Source organism: Rhea pennata, chromosome 1, assembly GCF_028389875.1.
Source record: "Rhea pennata isolate bPtePen1 chromosome 1, bPtePen1.pri, whole genome shotgun sequence".
Taxonomy (NCBI): Eukaryota; Metazoa; Chordata; class Aves; order Rheiformes; family Rheidae; genus Rhea; species Rhea pennata.
In genome coordinates, this window is record NC_084663.1 from 15,760,402 (window position 1) to 15,781,321 (window position 20,920).

General features: G+C 35.8%; 1 protein-coding gene across 1 annotated transcript in view; it reads right to left on the reverse strand.

Moving 5' to 3' along the window:
• COG5 (component of oligomeric golgi complex 5) overlaps positions 1 to 20,920 on the reverse strand; it is a 187,849-nt gene that overhangs the window by 162,275 nt on the left and 4,654 nt on the right. The window contains exons 4-6 of the mRNA XM_062582231.1: positions 20,297 to 20,351; positions 20,134 to 20,203; positions 14,435 to 14,555 (exon numbers count right to left, since the gene is read on the reverse strand). Coding sequence (XP_062438215.1) covers positions 14,435 to 14,555; positions 20,134 to 20,203; positions 20,297 to 20,351 — 246 coding nt within the window. The remainder of the gene's footprint in view (positions 1 to 14,434; positions 14,556 to 20,133; positions 20,204 to 20,296; positions 20,352 to 20,920) is intronic.

The following is a 20,920-nucleotide window of genomic DNA, read 5'->3' on the forward strand; positions in this document are numbered from 1 at the left end:
TAATTAGACATGAACAGGATAAAGTTGGTTATTATGTACAAGATTTGAACAACCACTGTTTACTTTTACTTTGAGGTCTTAAAACAAAATTCTGTACATACTCCCATTTTTCAATTATTTTATACCTTCTGGTTTGCCAGATTTCACTTTCCAGTCCTTAATGCTTGTCATTTCTTTCTCTGCTTGTCAAAGAATCCTTCTGTGATCCTTTATTTTCTCCCCATGAATGCACCTCTACCATCTTAATCTTCTCAAGAAACAGAGCCTACTTAATCTCCTACTGTGACATATATAATTGCATTTATTCACAGGTATCCACAAAACTATGCTTCTACCTGTAGAGCACATTTCACCCTACCAATGCAAAAGTACGCATTTGCCTACGTAGCTGCATAAATGCTAGAACAAAATCAATTTTGGTAAAGCACTTCCAGCACAGATGTAACCCCATTCCAATGTTTTATGGAAGTCTAATACCATACTTTCATATTTGTAAAACTAGGGATTATTCATTAAAAAGAATACTATATGCATATATGATTAACATGAGCTACCCTGCCCACAGATTACCTCTCCTCCAGCAGTCTACCTTAATCTGAGGTTTGCATCCACAGAAAACCATTGCTACCTTACCACTGTTCCTCTCTCCCAACTCTCCTAACAACAGAAAGCATCTGCCAAGAATATAGGGCAACTGTAAGGTGAGGAGAAGATGGCTTATTTAAAGACTTACTTCAGGGAATGATACCTTAAGAGAGACTTAAATTACCTAAATTGAACAAATGATACACTAAAAAGCTGTAATGCCTTTATACAATTCCTTTACTCAACTAAGTAATCAAAGAAACCAGATTTGTTTGACAGGAGCTATTTTCCATAAAAGTGTATTTGACTATCACTCATTCAGTTTTATACTGCTTCTTTCAAAATAATTTAGTTTATCTACCATTTTTCCTGTAACAGCTTTGAGTCTAACTGACTTTGATTTCAAAAGAAATATCCTATTTCTCTTTCTGAATGTTGGAATACAAGTCTTCTCAACTTTTCCTAGTGCCCTAAGAACACCAACAAGAAGTTACAAATTAATAGCTCCATGAAGTTAGTATATCTGTATAACATCCTCCCTAGTTGTGGATGTATTACATGGTATTCTTAGATTATCAAAGAAAAAACTATCCCACTTCTGCCTAAATATCAAACAAGAGTACTTACTAAAAATTCCCCTTATTCTGATACGAACAATCTTGAAACATGTATGTTATTAAGATTTTTCCATGATAGGTATCTTTGTGGTTTCTGCCAACCGTGGATTTTTCTGGAGTACTTCAAGCTTACCATATCTACTTTCTATTCTTGTAATGCATACCAGTTGTGCTTATACATTGTTTTCCAATTATAACTGCTGTCTTTGTTTTGTCACTATACCTGAATGGACCTTAAGTCAGGATTACCCTGTTCTTTAATTGCCAAAAAGCCAATATTCTCTAATCAACTCTTCTTAACAAGCTTTCAGCTTTCAAGTTTGTCTAAATGTATTTTTCCAAACCACTGAACAGAAGAAGATCCTCTCATTAGAAAACTAATTCTTTTCAAAAATGAAGCATTAAACACTAGGTCTGTTCTGTTTGCCTTATGCACATGGTCATAATCATTAATCCTTTGGCAACAACTGGCTTCTTTATACAGAGTATATAGTAAATTTATAAGTTTATTTATCGTAAGTAAATCCAAAGTTATCCAAAATAGTTTTCTTCCTACTGATTATAACAATTTCTGGGTTAGAAAGAAATTGATGATGTTTTGCTACTGGCCATACAATACGCCTGGTCTAGTTTCCCAAGTTGGGAACTTCTGTAACACCACCGTTTCTTCTGCCACATATCCCCAAAACATGCTTAGACAATAACGCATCCATTTCTGTGGGTTCAGAGGATTGTAAAAGTAATGCTGGATTTTGTTAGGTAGCTATCTGATCAACAAGCTTTGAAATATCACAGAATGGGTAAGGTTGGAAGGGACCTCAGAGATCAGCTAATCCAACTCCCCTGCTCAACAGGGTCACCTAGAGCATGTTAGACAGGGTTGCATCCAGGCGGGCTTTGACGATCTCCGGAGAAGGAGACTCCACAACCTCTCTGGGCAACCTATTCCAGTGCTCTGTCACTCTCACAGTAAAGAAATTCCTCCTTATATTCAGGCAGAACTTCCTGTGGTTCAGTTTCTTCTGTAGATTCCTATTCCATTACTCCCAACGAAGCGTTCCAAACATGATTTGCTATCATCATTACTTGATCCTTCTGGACAAGGAAATGCTCAGTTCTCTTCCCTGTGATCATGTCACCAGTCCATTTCATCTATTTCTACTCTCTTGCACTTTAACTGGCAATTTCTGAACCTGGCTGTCCAAAATGAGAAAACACCTGCACAATCTTGAAGTTATTTCTAAATCACCTATATTCTTCTTCAGTACAATCACCAGCTTATGAACCAATAAATTCTTCAGTCTCCCAGAAGAGAGACATACATTCTGAACTGCTTTTTGCTGTTAGTTCCTTGGTTCAACAGATTTACTAGGTCTCAAATTTTACCACAGATAAACAAAAGGAAGCACACAACTTCCTACAACTTTCAGCCAAGCTCACCTAGAAGAATGACATATGTGAAATATTTCTACTTCTTCCCAAGAGGAAGTGATTATCTACTTGAACTACTGAGCCTGATCACTTTAGAAATTACTGTGCCATTACACTGGCTCCAGGAGAACTAGGTTTCAGTACACTACAGAATTTCCAAGTATCTAAAATATAGACTTTGTTGACTCCAAAATGCTCAGGAAAAGAAGAGAACAAGAAAGGCACAAATTTCAATTCCTATCAGATCTTCAGACAGTGAAGATCATATGAAGACCTGCCTGAAATGCAAAATTGCTATTTCCTTGTAGAACTTCCATATAGAACAGAAGTGAAGATCTGATTTTGCATTTTCACATGTATCTTTCTAGCAGCAAACGGTGTTAAAGTCTGCAGAACTAGATTTTTTGTTTTGTGAGTTACCGACTTGTTTGTTTGCAATAGGCATTCTGAGTCCCAGGTCTTAACTGTTTGCTTAAACTTTCATAGCTGTTAAAATATACTGAGAATACAATCCCATGTGATTCATAGATTTAGATATAGTTTTGCTAATATCTCTGCATTCACTTATTATTATAAACTAAGAACTCTGTCTTGCCTTACTTAGTATATTGATGAATTAAGATATAGAAATGTATCTTTCAAAGACTCACAACTAAACTATCCTCTCTTTTCTCTTCCCCCAACTAAAGGTTATTCTTTCAGCCCCTTTTCTCATCTTTGTCATGAACATGATTTTTTTTAAGCCATTGCAGACATCCAAATTCAGTACACAACAAGTGACTAGATTCAAAAGGCACACAGAGCTTGTGGAATTGTGGAATTTCTTCAGTTCTTGGTAAGTTTTATCTGTGACTTGAAAGCAGAAACCCTTCACTATCCTTCACTTCTAGCTGTAAGTACATGCATTTACAAAAAAGTATGATTATCCAGTATTGGAATACTTTGTCTCAAAACTCAAAGAAGCCAAAAGACCTATACTGGATTCCACAGTCCAGTTCTCTGAAGTTGTATTTTATCCTGTATTTGGTTAAACACAGGTATTCACAACTATAAGATTATCTATGTTACAGTTCTTTTATATCCTTTGATATCTACAATCTGAATACAGATTTAGTTGACAAACACAAAAATACTTGCAGTTCAAACATTTAATATGAACAAAGGACAAAGCAAAAAAGATCTGAACTCCTTTACCACCTGGGATACTAATCTTCTGGTCGGGAATAAGTATTGCTTACCAGCAAAACAGAAATGCGCTTGGTATAATTCATTTTCTTAAAGTATCCATACTGAGGAGACAGTAAGAAAGCATTAGGGGAACTTTATAATGAGGGGAAACAGAATAGAAGTCTAGTTTCCAGATTCTGGAGTCATATGCAATTAAATTCAGTAACCATTAAAAAAAAAAAAAAAAAAAAAAAATCCTAACTTCCCTCTGACTTCAATCATTTTTTTTTTCATTCTCCCTTTCTAACCAGTTCCTCTTTCAAAAATTCCCAAACCTGATGTTTCAATTTACCTTATGCAGGTAGGTCTACAAAACCCAGATTTCTCCTTTTTGCTTTCAAGGCACTAAGCTGTCTGACACATTACTGAAGAATTCTGAAAATACTATAGTTTCAGTGTTTTTCAGTGCTAGCTTAATCACAAACACAGAACTGAACCTGCTGCTAGGACAAACACTTAGTGCCTCATTTGCAGGAAAGTACACAGAAGAGTTTAAATGCATATTAATATATCAGCTGTATTACTGGTGCAGCTACTCAGCACTGCTGACAATAATTCCTCTCCAAACTGAATGCACTCTTTTGTATTCCATTACATCCCTTTCTTTCCTCAGTTCTTGTCCACCATCATTTCTTCCCCACTGGAGTCCTCTGAACATTTAGAAGCAAAGAAACAAGCTGTCAGGCCCCAGATTTTACTTTGTATCGTGTTGAAGCCTAGCTCAGTGTAGCCCTGGTCTACAATCAAGACTTCTATATATTAGATGCCATGACAACAAGAATTATAATTGATATTAGTAATGAAATAATAGCAAATGGTTTCAGAGTAGCAGGTGACAAGAAGGTTGTTGCAAGAGCAGAGTTTCCCAGAAGTGTAACGAACAACAGCTGTAGACATGGAAACAAGAGAAAACAACTTGGAAAATGAAGTCTTTGATAGGCTTGCAACCAGGATAAAAACTGCTAGAAATACTGCGTTTGCTACAGCAAAGGCAATTTGAACCCACTGTAATTAACTTCTGATGCAATCTTGTTAACGGGATATCAATAACATGCCTCTTGGGAACAGGTAACACTTTAAGATAGAAAAGCCTAGTACGAAATCCATTTTAAAATATCTGATATATACCCCTCTGACAAGGTCTACATACTTGAGACTAAAATTCTTGAATGCCTAATAATACAGCAGAATCAAATTCTTCAAGTAGATATACCTAAAAGACTAATCTCATCAAAAACAGAAATCAGCTTAATGCTATAATATGGAAAAATAGTTTCATAATTCACTCAATATAGCAAATTTAAAAACATGTTTATGGTTGTTTAAAGGAAATTAAACATCAAGAAAATCCACTCTTGCAATTACACCCAGATTTGCTTTCAGAACTGTACGTAGGAAGAAAATGAAATTTCAAGAGATCAGAATAGTTATGGATTTGGAAAAAAGTGAGACAGCAGTGAAACTATCATAGCCACATTAACCTAAATGAATAAACTTTTGAAAATCTGAACGAATGTAAATTCATGCTCTATTATTTAAGGCTTATGTTGAAAACCAAAATTCCAATAGGGTTAATTTTTTATTTTCCTCATATCAAATCACCCTTAGTCTTTCCTTTGTCTAAAATTATTTAGTTGCTTTTATTGATAATGTTTAGAAAACAAATGCATGCCAGAGGTTAAGTAAAACACAGCATCTGCTTACATAAAATAATCTGCCTAACGAAGTTTCCAAGCTAAGAATCCTAAGTATAGCAAAACCATTAGATCATAAAAATCTGTAAATTTGGTCTCCCTTGTTCAAAGAGGATGAGGAGGTTTACTCTATTAGCCTTTTACTAATGAAAAAATTATATTGTTTTGTAATATACTTACAAGCATTATCTAAAAGCACATTAATTTGTTATCTCAAAGTGAATAGCTCAAACTACTGGATTTGTTGCATACTATCAGAATTCTTCTTTCATTACTTCAAATGCCAATAGGAAAGAAATGAAAATCCATAGAGACTCCTTACCTCTACATGAAAGGTAAAGATGGCATAAAACAAAAGATGATGGCATACAGCAAGACTGTATTCATAACTGAAACAGAGGAAAAAAGGGAGTGGGCGGTAGAGCAACTAGAGAAGAGTACAAGGACAGGCTTCTACATTCATTGCACAAAAATATTTGGTCGTGCAGCACAATTTATGAAACATGGTGACTCAGCAGAAGCTCAAGTAGCTCTTCATTTTACTTTAATTTACAATAAATCAAATGGTAATTTTGGCAAACATGGAGCCTGGAACCATATTAAGAAAATAACAAGGTATTTTCAATAACCAAGTGGGTTTTTTGTTAGCACAAATCATCTATAGCTTTTGATGGCATTTCTTTCCTTGGAAAAATGGATTAATTAGTAAAACCAGAATGTTTCTAAACATAATAAATTAAAACATTATAAATTTTACTCTCCTTTTCAATATTTAAAATAACTTCAATTACCTCTGTTATATGAATTTAAATTGAATAGTTTATCAACATTGCAAAATAATTCATTATTTTAATGTGATAATGTATCTGATCTTGATAGTGTAAACAATATGCATGAGAAGCATAGCACCTGATACATGTACACAATTTTTGTGACTAAATGGGCCATTAATCATATACAGTTAATCACAATGTAACTGAAACAAGAGGCTACCATTTTCATTTTCTCCTACAGGTGCTGAAAAAAGCAGTTCAGACTGTATTCTGTATGTACATTTCATGTGTGACACTGGCTTCTTGTACCTGTGTTTGTGGAAAATTTTCTCATAATTTTTTAAATGCTTCATAAGTTTGATTTTGGAAAAGACAAACATTCAATACAAAATGAAATTTTCAGTTTCCAAACAGTTCAGGACTATTTGTTTTAAAGGTGAAAGTATTAAGGCTTTTTCCTAAGAAGTTATTCGTATGTCTACTTGACCTTCCCACTAAATAGCTTTTTGCCATAGAATACTGCAGAGAAAACTTTGTACAGATCCCCCCTCTTTTTTTTTTTTTTTTTTTTTTTTTTAATATATAAAAACCTCAATCTTATGGTAACACAGTCTTAGGCAAAATTAACCAACTGAAATGAACATCATGAAATTGAAGGACGCAGAGATTACACTGAACTACAGGAAGACAGTGCACTTTATAACACAAATAATTTCAGCATTCAAATAAAGGTCTGGCAGTGATGCTGCTAACACCACCAGGGGTGAAAAAAACCTTTTAGCAAGATATTTGCACTTACTAGGGATGCAGACATACCACCTAAACCAGTGGCATTCAAAAATACTGCAGATGGCTCTGAGCCACTAATATAGTTAAGTCATTCTCAGCAGGACTAATACTGCAGGCAAAGCACCACAGTAGCCTGGCTATATAATTTCTATTAATCAAATTAGTTCAGTTATTCCTACAGAACACTGCATTGTGCTACATAGGCATATGTTAGACTATTTTAGAGGACATCAGGTCTTGTACAATTCAGTAAATTGTAATGCATCTATACCCCTAAGCAAAAATGCCATGAAAGCAATTTTTCCCTCTAGATTGATCTGTGTTGATTCCTATTTGAGAAATTATGCACTGCAATATTAATAACAACACATTTGTCTCCTCTATGTACTAGCAGTCAAAGAGCTCAGAAACATGATAGCACAGTCCTTCCTCGGCTTAACTGTAACTTAGTTTAGCACAAGATCTAGCTCTGCAATTGTACACTCTAAATTTTTGCCTGCAATAGGAGAGAAAAAAAAAGTCAATCTCTGAATATGCTATGGAAAGAAAAGGGAGACAGTGAATGACAGCTACTGCAGAATCTATGGCAGATGTTCAGACAGCTTATTTCTGGCAGAGTATCACTGTAACTTTAGTAATGCTTATGTTATAGTTGTTATGCATCTGTACAAAAGTGCAAACTGTGGAAACAATAGGTACAGTTAATTATAATTTTCAATAGCTATGGATAACTGGCATAAAATAGCTATGTGCAAATGTTTACTCAAAGGGAGTTATATGTTTCAAACAAATCAGAGCTGTTATTTGTTTCCTGAATACTGACCAACAGTGCTTAGTATTTTGATAAACACAAAACACTACTCATCATAATTCCCAAGTATTAAAAACTTAAAGAGTAATTTAACATCTTTGTTGAAAACAGCTGGCTGGGAAATGGATAGCTTGCCTTCTTTTTTAGCAAAGGAAAAAGGTACGGTATTTACATTCACACAGTCAGTACCTCCTTCCTTCTTATGCTCAATGCATTCTCCTAGAGAGTTTTGACATAAGATTTTGAAGGTCAATTTTTGCAGCACTCTGGTAATATGATGAGCTGTGTGAAGTTAACTTAATGTCAGTCATAAAATGAGTACTCAGAACAAAAGTACTTGGGTCAGACAGGTGAGCTGAAGGTCTTTGAGGAGGTTTATCTACTATTTCATCTGAAGGAGTGATAAGAGGCTGAACTAATGTAATGATATCAATCTTCCAGTCACACTATTCTAAGATTCCAGGAGGTAACTGGGCACAGTGCCCATCAGCCCAGCAAACCAACTTATTGAAGGCAAACTTATTTTTTAGCTGGACTGCTTAATGTTATGTATATTTTATAGACACACACACACTTTTCTGTTACATCTCTGGGAAAAGGGAAGTAAGTGGCAGGTCAACTTACTCATCCTCCTGCTTCAAGGCAAGAGCACCTGTACCTGAACTTTTCCCAATATATGTTTGTCTAAACTGCTTTTAAAGGACTTTAAAATCCATTTCAGATTTCACGGCTCACCTGAAATTAATAGGCTGAAATTATCCTTGCAGACACTTTCACTCACATTTTACATAGAGTTTCCTTTGGTTCAGTTTAGGATTATTACTTTCTGTTGTGATCGGAATGGGTATGGAGAGCTATTTACTCCCTTCCTATTTGAAACAGCTTTGATCTGAAGAATTTTACTTTGCTTCTCAGTCCCCTCTTCTCTGAGGTGAAGAGCCTCACTTTCACTCTCCTCCCACCATCCACCGTGAAGATCTTCAGTCATCATCATGCCGTACTTAGGATTTTTTCCAGTTAACCTACATCCTCCTCAGATGAGGTGCCTCAAAAGGGACTTGATACTCCAGCTGAAGCATGAACAAAAGAAGATTTACTTCAAGTACCTTGCAAACAATATCCTTTCTTAGAAGGATTGATATGAATTTCATTGCCAACCATACCATGCTGCTACAAAACAAGTGAACAAGTGGCTTGCCCTCAACTTGACCTCCACCTGAGCCCCAGTCTCTCTACAGAACTATTACCTAAACACTCTTTTCTCATATTTCTGCTGTTAATTAGTACTATTTATCACTAGGACTTTGCAATTTGCTAGAAAAATAAAGGGAAACAATTCAACCAAGACAGATCTGCAATTTGTTAAGAATATTCTTTATTCTGTTTCCCAATATACTTTCCATTCCTTCCTGCTTGTTACTTGTAAATTTGATAAGGATATACCATATCACATCATTCAAATCATTAATGAGAAAATAGCCAGGTGCAGAACATATTTAAACTAAGGCTCAATTTTGCTGTGCAACAATGAACAACTGATGACTACTTTTGGGGTAAAATTTTCTCAAAACTGCTACATCCACTGCACAATATTTTCATTTGGATTATGTTGTTCTAGCTTGGTAGGGGGACAGTGTCAAGAGCCTTATTTAAGTCAAAATACAGTACAGTCATTGCTCTCTCATCAAAAGACCTGTTACACTGCCAAAGAAGAAAACATGGTTGATTAAATAAGATTAATTCTTTACAAATTTATGTGGTCTACTATTTAAAGGGCATTTTTATATTCTAGACTCCTACAAATAATTTATTTATTCCACAGTCTGTTTGCTTAAGGAAGTTAAGTTAATTTGAGATGTCTAAATAAAAATAGGAACCAGTAAGATCTATTTTCAGTAAAATAAATTCTCCAGTCTTCTGGAATCTCATTTCTCTCCCCCGCCAGGAGTTCAAGATAATCACTAAGAACAATGAGATTACTCTCAAAACCAGTTGAGATACACTGGGATGAAGTTATCATTTAAAAAGAGGGAAGAAAAAAAATAACACCCATAGCCTACTAGATATCTTAACAGCAACAGAATTCAAAGAGCTGTTCTAGAACAGCAAGAGGGAACGTCCTACAGAAAGCCATAAAAATTATATCTTTAAAATATTTAAATATACAGATATATACGTATGCACTCAAAGAAATACACTCTTCCTTCTGCAGAATAAGTCCATGTCTTAACAGCTACACAGAAAAAAAAGAAACTAGATTTAAGTTTAAAATACTTAGAGAGTTTTTACTCTGTTTAACGTCACAAGCATTTTCAAAGACAGACCATGTAATGTTACTGCACCATATAATGATGTTCTACAAGAACACAGTATAAAAAGAAACTGTGAATTTCTACAGAGAAAATTAATTCTTTCCCTCTATAAAGCGTATCTTGTATTACTGTATGATACAAACTGGGTGACAAGAGTCGTAAAACTATAGATAGCTTCATGATCTTTACAATGGCATTCCCTTTCAGCAGAAACTCCAGGGAGCCGCACGTGGAAGGAATACTAGAAAAAGTTCACTGAAAGAGAGAAACTGCAATACTGGATGAGGCACAAGGTCCCACCAATGCAACACTCAATAAGGCAGCCAGACAAGAGGTCATTTACTCCCCTACATTGCTTGTTATTTTGATTCTAAAAGACATACCTGTATCCAGATTTTTCTAGACTTTTCCTTGTATAAATGATGTCATGCCCCATCATGCTTTTCTTATAAAGATGAAGACTCCTTTTTTTTTTCCTTTTTTTTTTTTTTCTTCTCTCCCTCGTCCTTACAGGAGAGTTTTTCAGGTCCAAGATCACTGTCACTTTTCTTGGCACTTTAGAAAACGGCATTACTGCTACCTACATTATGCCAGCTACTTTAGGGCCTTTCAGACACAGTCAAATAAACTTCTTTTAAACTCTGTTTCACCTAGTATCATATATATCCTAACCAATTTCATTTTTTTTCTATCCAACATGCTTGTCTTTGTGCTCGCCAAACTCAGCTTTATTGCTTGGAAGTTCTCAAGTCCTTTATTGTCTTAAGCCTGAATAACTGCCGTATGCAAGCTTTACTACGTCGTTGTAAAGATCATGCTATCTATCTAGTGCTTTTTCCATTTTAAATAGACTTCCCTATCTGATGATATTTTGCCTCTTACCCTACCATCATTTACATTTAAAGTAAGGTCATGGTCACAGCTCCACCCATCCTCTCCTCTCCTAAGTTGCATGAAAGTCAGTACTATCTTAGCAAAGGAGCTGCTCCAGGACACCTCAAAAGAATTTCAATAGATCATTTCATCTTCATTTTATGGCTGCACAGCCTAGTCACAGATTAAGTCTGGGTGTACAAAAGAGTAAAATTATGGCTGCTGTGAGAGCCTATTTCAAAGTTTTACATGCACACAAGGTCATTCAAGCAAATAAATTCACTCACTGTGAAATAAATTATAACAGAATCATACACAGAGACTAGTTTATTATAATTAAAAGACAACTAGGCATTTATATGAATAATGATAACATCAGTTATACGTATCTAACAAAAAATATAAATTTCTTACTGTCCAGAAGCCAGTTCCATAACTGATAGATGGAATTAAGAGTCAAACTAGACATTAGTTCCACAGCTAAGAATTTTTTAAATCTTCATTTGCTCAGACCATTTTCCGAGACAATAGTTTCTACATACTCATATAAAGACACCAGATTTCTTAATGCTTGTAAAATTCCTTCTGTGCACGGGAACTGTATGTAACATACCTTCTTCTAGTCACGTGATATTGTTTAAATTTGCTTAGAAATGCTCCTATTTCACCTTACGAAATAAGTTATTGAAGTGTCACCAAGAAGTCTAATCAGGACATGTAACCCACTGTGCTAGGCACTGTGCTGACATCTGAGCAGGCTGCTTTCTTTACCTGCCCATATGCTGAACAAGATTTATGTAATATGAATGAAGAATGAGCACAAGAGAAACAGCCAATAGCCTATGCAATGGACTACCACAGCTCTGTTTCCACTTTGCTGGAAGACACAAAGTGAGGAGGAGAAGGGGAGGGAAAAAGAAAGGAATATAGTGGAAAAGTTTTTAAATATTTAAATACTTTCATTAAAATACAATAGCATTTCATCTCTAAAGAATTACACAGAGAATTCACTTTTTATTCTTACTATGCCAAGCTGGAAAGTCAATTTCAACAAATCTAGAAGTTTAACACAGAGGCATTTTGTATCTGCTTTAGCTTTTAGTGCAGCTCTCAGTAAAAATATTACTAAATGCTTTCAGAGTAAATCTACAGTACCTAATGGCATCAACTGGATTGGAGCTCTACGGCCTAGCAGCCAAAAACACCCTTGTCAGTAAAAGCTACTGTTGCTTGTAGTTTCTCTGACAAAGGAGGATTAATCCCTATTTCAATCTCCTTCTAAGATTTTATAGTTTTATGTCTTTTCCCCTCACTGCAAAATAATATTCAAACCACAACTGACTATAAAATGTATTTTATACCACCACCAAGCAAAGAGCACCCAGTGCCCGTGCCCTGCGCGTCCCACCCTCAGTGCCACAGCGCACTACATCGCGCTTCCCACCTGGCCAAAGCACAGCTTTCTGCAAGCTCACTTCGAGCCCTTGCACCCTCTCTGCCCTACTGCCCCACACCACCACCTCCACCCTGCAGACGACCCACACCGCCCAGTGCTGCCCAAGGCCACGAGGACAGGAGAGTGCTTCCCCACACACACTGCCCTGGCCACACCTCAAACTCCAAGCTATATCCAGTAAACCACTACGTCGCCACGCAGGACCCCTCCAGCTCCTTACGCTCCTCACCCTCTCTGCTACTCTGGCCTCACCACGGGTGTTCTTAAGCGCTCAGGTGCACCAAAGCCTGGGCTCCATGGCCAGCAGCGCCGAGCAGAGGCCACCTGGGAGGTGGTAAGATTGTAGTGGGCAACGGAGAGCTAATGAGGGATGGGGGAGCAACGTAGATGAAGAGAAAAGGGAGGAAAAAAAGGAAGAGATATCAGAAAAAGAGGGTAAAGGACAAATGACAGGAGACAAGATTTCATCTGGCCACAGGCCACCCAGAATTAAATTAAGGGCCACAGGGCTCCCCCTGTAGACTGTAGGATGAAACTCAAAAGCACTTCCTAAGGACACACGCTTCCTTTTATATTCAACGATAGTAATTACTCAGGCTTGAATACGATTCAGAGAAAGACCAAGTATTTGTAAGAATAAATTCAAAAAACTGTGACACTAACACAAGAAAGTGAATGTTTTTTCAATAATTAAAAAAGGGGGGGGGGGAGTAATGAAATTTAAAAAAAAAACTTTAAAATTGCATAAGGAGAAAAAAAAAATCAGATTTTGCCATTAAACTACACTAATTATTTGAACAGACTATCATTCCCAGTAATCCCCTAAGACTTGTAATTCAGGTAATTAAGAGACAGTATTTACTTTATTTATCATGAACCCAGAAGGGGAGCCCAAAACAGAAAGACACACTGGAAAAAAACATTCTGTCTTAGAATGCTACAATTGATGCTCAAGTGCTTCAGTCAAACTGTTATACTAAATAAATACATCAACTTTCCATTTGCAACATAGCATCTGTTAATTATAAGACTAAATCATTGTCTAATAACTTTTTGATTACACAGTATGAAAAGAACAGTAGTGACAAATATGCACAATAAACCTCAAGCTGATTCTGAATGTTTGATAGTTCAACCCTCCCACAACCTATTTTTGGAAGCTGAAATTTGAATACCATTAAACCAAAAGAGAAATAGCTGGCAAGTTACCTACACAACAGCAATGACAGATCTCCAAGACTAATGTGAGGTTCTTCAATGCATCCTGAAGCACAGTGTGGAAATAACCAAGCTAGTTCAGATACTGAAAGCAGTCTAGCAGTACAACCCAAGTGTCATGTGAACTACTTTACCCCTTTTCCTAGAACCTGATAAAAAGCAGGATAAATTAGTCACTAGGGCAGCAAAATGCTTCCAGTATCTGAATTAGTTTAGACATTTGTATGCCATACCACAGATAGCTTTCATAAAAATCACAAAGCCAAACAATTTTTTGAGATGCAAACTATAATTTAAATTATATCTTATTATAATGCAATGATTTCCAAAAGCTAAACATGCAATCTGTTGCCTCTTCAGGTATTTCATACAAGCACAAGCCAAAAAAGAAAATATATAATAATTGTCCCCTCCCAATAGTTGCCCAAAAGTTATTACCATACAATAACTGTATCTGGAAAAGTCAAGTGAAAAAAAACACTGAGGGAACTAATGCTAGCCATCATGTATCAACTTAAATCAGAAAGCAGACTGAGAACTATAGTAAAATGTTTTAGAAATTACACTAGTGTTTCACTTGGAAAAATCAGAGAAAGCCATGAGAACACAAGCTAAAAACGCCTCCAAAAATAACTAAGAAGGACTCACCAAGTTCATTGAGACTCTGGGCAGCTTTTGTTATCTCTCTGCTTCCTCCTTGCAGCTGTCCTTGAAGTCTCTTACTGAGATACAAGATGCGTATTATTCTCCGCAACAAGTCACATGCAGCCTACAGAAAAAAACACAGCATTAGGGGACATTATCATCACACTTTGACCATATAATTTTAGGCCTCAAAACTAGAAATATCTTAACTAAAAGTGTCTCCTAAATGAAAGTATGAATGTGAATAAAAACAAGAGATTGACGAAAATCAAAATCCCCCTTTTTAAGGATTACTTTTACAAATTTTATGCAAAATAGAATAAATACTTTCAAAAACTGGAAATTACATTCCTAGTGGTATTGAGATTATGCTGTCATTACTAGAAAAAAAAAGAGAGGAAATCAGAACCCTAAGACAAAGACACGTTCTATTTACAACCAGAAGCGAGTTTTATTTTATATTTTGCACTTTAAGACTCCTCCTCTCCCCAAACTTTAGTAAAATTAAGAAGTGGGCTTTACCAATCAAAGACTGTTGTAAAAAAAGAAAGAAAATGTCAACATTTGCCTCAGAGGACAATAAAACTTAAAGGCTCAAAGCTGTTGCATATTTTGATATTTATGGTGAGGATGTACGTAAAAAATCATTTTCATCAAAAATTTTGTAATGCCAGTCAGCCTTATTCCAACAACTGTTAACTCACACTATTACATTCTTGACTAAAAAAATGATCAGAAATATGTGTATGTAAATTTTCATAAAACATTCATTTATGCTTTCATTAGCATCAATTCAGAGTAAAAGCACTGCGGATATCCTAATCAAATACAATTAGCTCACAACTTTTCACTCAACTAACATTTTGAAACAGGTTTTCTCCTTTTATGCAGTAAATGATAGGGACAAACAAACAGTAGGAGTTAACACTAGGCACATAACGGATTCTGTGAAGTCCTATAATGAAAGAAAGTTCTGATGACAGCAGATACGAATCAAGTACAAGCTGCTACCGTAGATGTACAAAAGTCAGTTTTACACTACACCAACTATTTAAATCACCTGCTTGTCATGTAATATAAAAAACACATCAACCACAAGTTTCTATATTGACTGATTCATCCCCATGGCAAGTACATACACTGTTGTAAACAAACCTACTGAAGGTCCTTCCTAGGAAAGGATTGTTTAGAAGTACATAGCAACAGGAAGAGTATTCAAGATGCCTGGAAGTCTTTATGGAAAAAAAGAACATTTCTGAGATAGATCATAGAAATAAGAACGATCATACAGAGTTCATTAGGACTGGATGGGGTCAGTCAAGTCAGGAGGTTCATGCAGTAGTAGAAGCAACATTTTGGAATGGATAAAATCTAAAGCAGAGTTCAGAAATGTAATTTAGGTGAAGGTAAAGAAAATATGTGAATTTCAATACAGTCACAGGCATCACTGTGAAACTTGTTAATCTGACTGCAGATGATGGAGATGGGAGGTAAACATGGAATGTGAAGTACTACTGAAGAGAAAGTCTGCCAAAATATTTGTTATGAACAGCAAAATGAAATTAATCTGTGTTACATACACATATACAAAATATTCAGTATCTGACAGACTTTCAACCCCTTTTTTAAACTCAGGTTGATGTTTTGAAAACCAACACTAAAGTGCACATATGAAAACATACACAAGTGAGTCATTTCAACAAATATTCACTGAACTGAATAACTGGTAAATCTCTTTGGCAAGCTAGCACAAACCAATGAAAATACAGTATTTGTAGCTTAATGTTATTCAAATCTAGACACAATAAAGGAGAAAAATTAAGAAATGCCCCACTGAGACAAATCACTGAAAACACAATTACTCTCACTGCTTTTGGCACTATCAGAGAGTCTGAAGCACAGGTTTCCTAAGCATTAGAAGGGGACTTAACCACATGATTTCTATTATCATTAGTAAGAATCAAGTGGGGCTTATACTACTTTGAGACATTAAAGCATTATTTTTATTAATTCATCTAGCCCTTCACATCTTTGTACGAAGTTTCTCCAAGAGGAATGAAAAATAGCTTCATTTAGCACACTGCACTTCACCAAAGAAAAGGGCACTGTATTACTTCTACGCTTTCAAATGTAATTATTTTCTAATCCAATTGTGTACCCCTGGCTAGCTTTTTCCTAGGTATTCAGCTTCAGTTATCTTCTGACCATCTTTTACTTTACATGCCAAAGGACAATTCTGTCTTCATTTGCTTGTTGCTCATTATCTCTCATCCCAAGAAACAAACATAGCAAATTACCTTTTAAAAGGATTAACGAATTGATTGAGAGATTAATAAAGTTACATGCAAAAGCAAAGACAAAGTTTTAACTTTTAGCCCTTGAACTAGAAAAAAAAGGGGGGGAGAAAAAAAAAATCAAAGTACACTGAAAATAAGACGCACTCTTAACTTCATAGTGATCGTTACCACATTGCACCTTGACAAAAATTCTGTTTCATCTGTATTTCCATTTAACGGAACGTTCAACTTAACAAAACTCTCAGTTGTTGTACAAGAATGCAATGTATTATCTAACAGTGGGGTAGTTCATTGGTGCTAGATCATATAACTCTATGGGATATGAAAAAACAAATTTGACCATGTGCACAACAAGCATCTGAATGAATTCCTTCTTGGATGAAAGCTTTACAAAAGTATACTACATCAGCGAATGTTTCCTGAAAAAATTCCACTGTTCAAGCATGAATTAATTCAGAAAAAGGCAGTGGTTTTACTAAGATCGGAAATAAAACTTGATTCTTCTGGAAATTACATTACGGTTATCTTTTGAAATTTAAAGCAGCATATCAACACTAAGAGAGATATTATTGCTATAATTAAAACAACCATAAACCCTCTTATTTTTAATCTCGGGTTAGTTTTAAGAAATTATTGGGAATGACAATTATAAAAAGAGGACCACTTGAAACTGTGCCTACTTCTGCCAGACCATATTTGCAATTGAATGTATACAGAGCAGAATCCTGAAGAAGGTTAGTTGTCTGATCATTCTTCACACTACATTTCTATTTAGCTACTACAGTACCAACAGGAAATCTGTTATTAGTGAAGATTTTAAAGTGAATAATTTTAAAATACAGAAATAACTTTTTTAAAAATAAAAAGCTTTAATAATCAGGTATTATAGGAATTTTTAAAAACAAGTATCTGAAATTAAGAAAACAGGCAGCAACACTTGGTTAGACGGAGCTGAACAGAAAACAACCCTCTAAAGTACAGATTTTCCAACTACATATTTCAGCTGTTAACTAATCTCAATCAGTTTGTGATCCGCCAAGGAAAGACTATGAATGTGCTCTGAAGAGGACAGTATGATTTAAAGTAGGAAGTAAGCTTTGCAAGTCTACTGCTTCCCTGGGATGCCATGAAGCTGTAAGAGTAGAGGAAGACACAACATAAACAAGCACGAAGTAGAGATTTAGAATTCAGGACTAGATTTGAAGTTTGACAACAAATTTGCAGCAAGAATATTTATGAAAAAGCCAGACTATATTAAAAACAATTAAGGATGGCAAAATCCAGCTTTATGCAAACCAAATATTCCTCAAGTTTGTGAGCAGTCTCATAGCAATCAATACAGAAGCACTGAAATAGCACAACTGTGAATATAAGAGGCCCTTAAACTCTACAGTGAAGCAAAGCATACCTGGCCAACCCTGTGAGCTTTGACAGTCAGCAATGTCTTTTACCAGTCATCTATTCTTTTTTTTAAAAAAAAAAACAGTTCATGTACAGTTAGTAGAAAAAGTAAATTTTAAAGTTTTAAACTGTCCCAGGCTACTAGTCTCACATATATGTTTGAGACAGAAGTGGGCAATTTCATGTCACAAACTGTGCTACAGCCAAAAAGCAAACTGTTTGCTATGCTGATGCCATTCCTTCCTGAACAAACAAGGTGGCCAGGTAGAGAGACAAAATATCAGTGTGTTTTTGGGATATAGGAATGCTGAGATTTCAAAGGCCTGCTGACTCAACTCTCCTTAACTCCAGCTTCATTTCATAATCTGGGTGTCCCAAGTTTCAATTCCTTCCAGTAGTGTAGCACTAACAGCATTCACAATAGATCTGCCAATACAGGAGGGGGCAGCAGCTCTCATGGAGAGGACAGGCTCTCACGGAGAAAATGGAGTCATCCTTCTATCTTGAGGTAAGGAGGCAGGTTTGGATGCACGATCTGCCAGGATGGGTAGCCTAGGAGGCTCCCTTTACCCTGCACTTCTTTGTCATCATGGTTTAGAACAAGGTAAGTCCACAGCCAAGACAATTCAGGTACTTCAAATTCCCTGGCATAGCCTGAGTAACACTGAAGTTGGCCCCTGGGCGCATGCTGCTTTCAGACTACATTAAGGTCAGAATAACACAAGTAACCTCTGTATGGCCATACCCCTGCTACAACACAGAGGAAGCAAAGAGCACACGAGAAACATTAAGAATGAGTCTCTGAACATGGACAGAGATCCCTCCAGATTTTGACTTTGTGTGAGGTCAGGGTAAATGTGATCATCACCTTTAGCGTAAATCTCTCCAATCCTTTCCACAACTGCAACATACATCAGAGAACAAAAATAACCTGCACCTAATTTGCCACATGGAAGTCCCAGCAGCAAAAACAACAAGAGCTGGAGTTGAAAAGAACAGGAAAAGGGCTGTACAAACTGGTCAAACAGAATATTAAGAGCCTCCTGCTGAATTTCACTGTTACTGAAAGTAATGTAGGAAATATCAAAACTCTGACCAAGAAACTAGAGCAGTTGCTCCACCAGCACTGATTAGAAACTGCATGATAGTTCAGCTTCACCTACTCTGTCATCTGTGGGTGACTGCTGTTTTACAGCAATCTACTTGAATTCATATCTGCAGCTCAAATTTCAGCCATTAAAGTTCTGTAAAGCTAAGGTAAATTTGTAAATAGAAACAATTCAACCAATACGTCATTTAACATGTAGAGATTTGGAGTTGTGTCGCTTTTCAGACCACAACAGTTACACTAGCTGCATGACTCCTGAAGATCTATGAAATAGCTCTCCACTATTATAAAACTTAACAGTAGAAGTATTTGATACTTCTTGCACTCTGCTTGTGAAAAGCTCTCTCCCTCTGCCCTCTTCTAACAAGCAACTACATTCTCTGTAAACTTCACTTATATTTAAGGACAGGGATAAAGACATATCTTAACATTTTTTAAACTCCAGAACCACTGTTAGCTCCAGAAGCTGCCTTCTGACTTCTGATCTTTAAAGATTTTATTCCCAAACTCTTTATACTAAACTGTATTTAAATGTGCATTAACTAAGAGAAAAACTTCTACAAAATTGCACCATAACATTACATGTTGAAAATACACAAACAGTAATGAGAGCTTAATTAATTTGTATTCTTACAACCCTTCATTCTTTTCTCTATCCATACAAAAATTAACCTAACTAGTGTTAATTTCAGTTTCCCAATTTTCAACGTGAAGTACTTCTTATGAGCTCACGAAGAGACACACAAATACTTAAATTCATCAAGAAATTCTGGAAACAAACTACAGTCTTCCAGAATATGCAAATTCCGCCCATATCTGATAATTCATCTTTTTGCATGCGCTAGAAAATTAGGAAACAAACATGATTTTTAGAACTTATTTTTAATACAACTTACTTGAAGCTTTGCTAGCTGAGCTGTGCGAGATACTATTTTGTTGTAGGGGTCAACAATCTTGACTCTAATTCTAAAAAGAAGAGAGTTATTTATGGAAATAGTAATAAATAACATGGTAGAACAACTAAGAATTTTTACTTTTCAATTACAATGAATGCTATACCTATCAACAGTACTTTGTAGAGCACCAATTCTGGTCTGCATCATTTGGAGGACACCTGTAAAATAAAGCAGATGTGTTACATGTAACATATCAGCTATACAAGGAACTATGCAGACAGAGTGAAACGAACGAGACATTGCCTATTTTGAAATAAACTGAGCAGGTAATAAATCAATTACTCAATGTTATGGAAAATTTATTGGTGGAGAACACAAACATACAGAACAAATATAGCATATGATGAACTTCAGAGTGAAGTTTCGAATAAGCTATTTAGAGTATGTCACTTTCTAAGAGAATGATGACTGGGACTGCTGTTCAAAAACATATCGCCTGGTACATATACCTGTACATAACATACAAAGACTGTGTAACTTTTTCAACATGAAGTCATAGTCAATTCAGAGAAACCAACACACAAAGAAGAGTGAGAAAATAACCAGTTCTATTTCAAAATTTTCTTCTTTTAGCTTCTTTAGCTAAAAGTAACATACCAATGTCATCGTGAGATTATCTAATTTAGATACAAATAGAGCCAACTACCCTAATCACATTTGCTCCATATTAGTTCAGCAAAGCAGCACAAAGAAAGCCCATAAGTATGCTCATTTTTTTCCTGTTAAA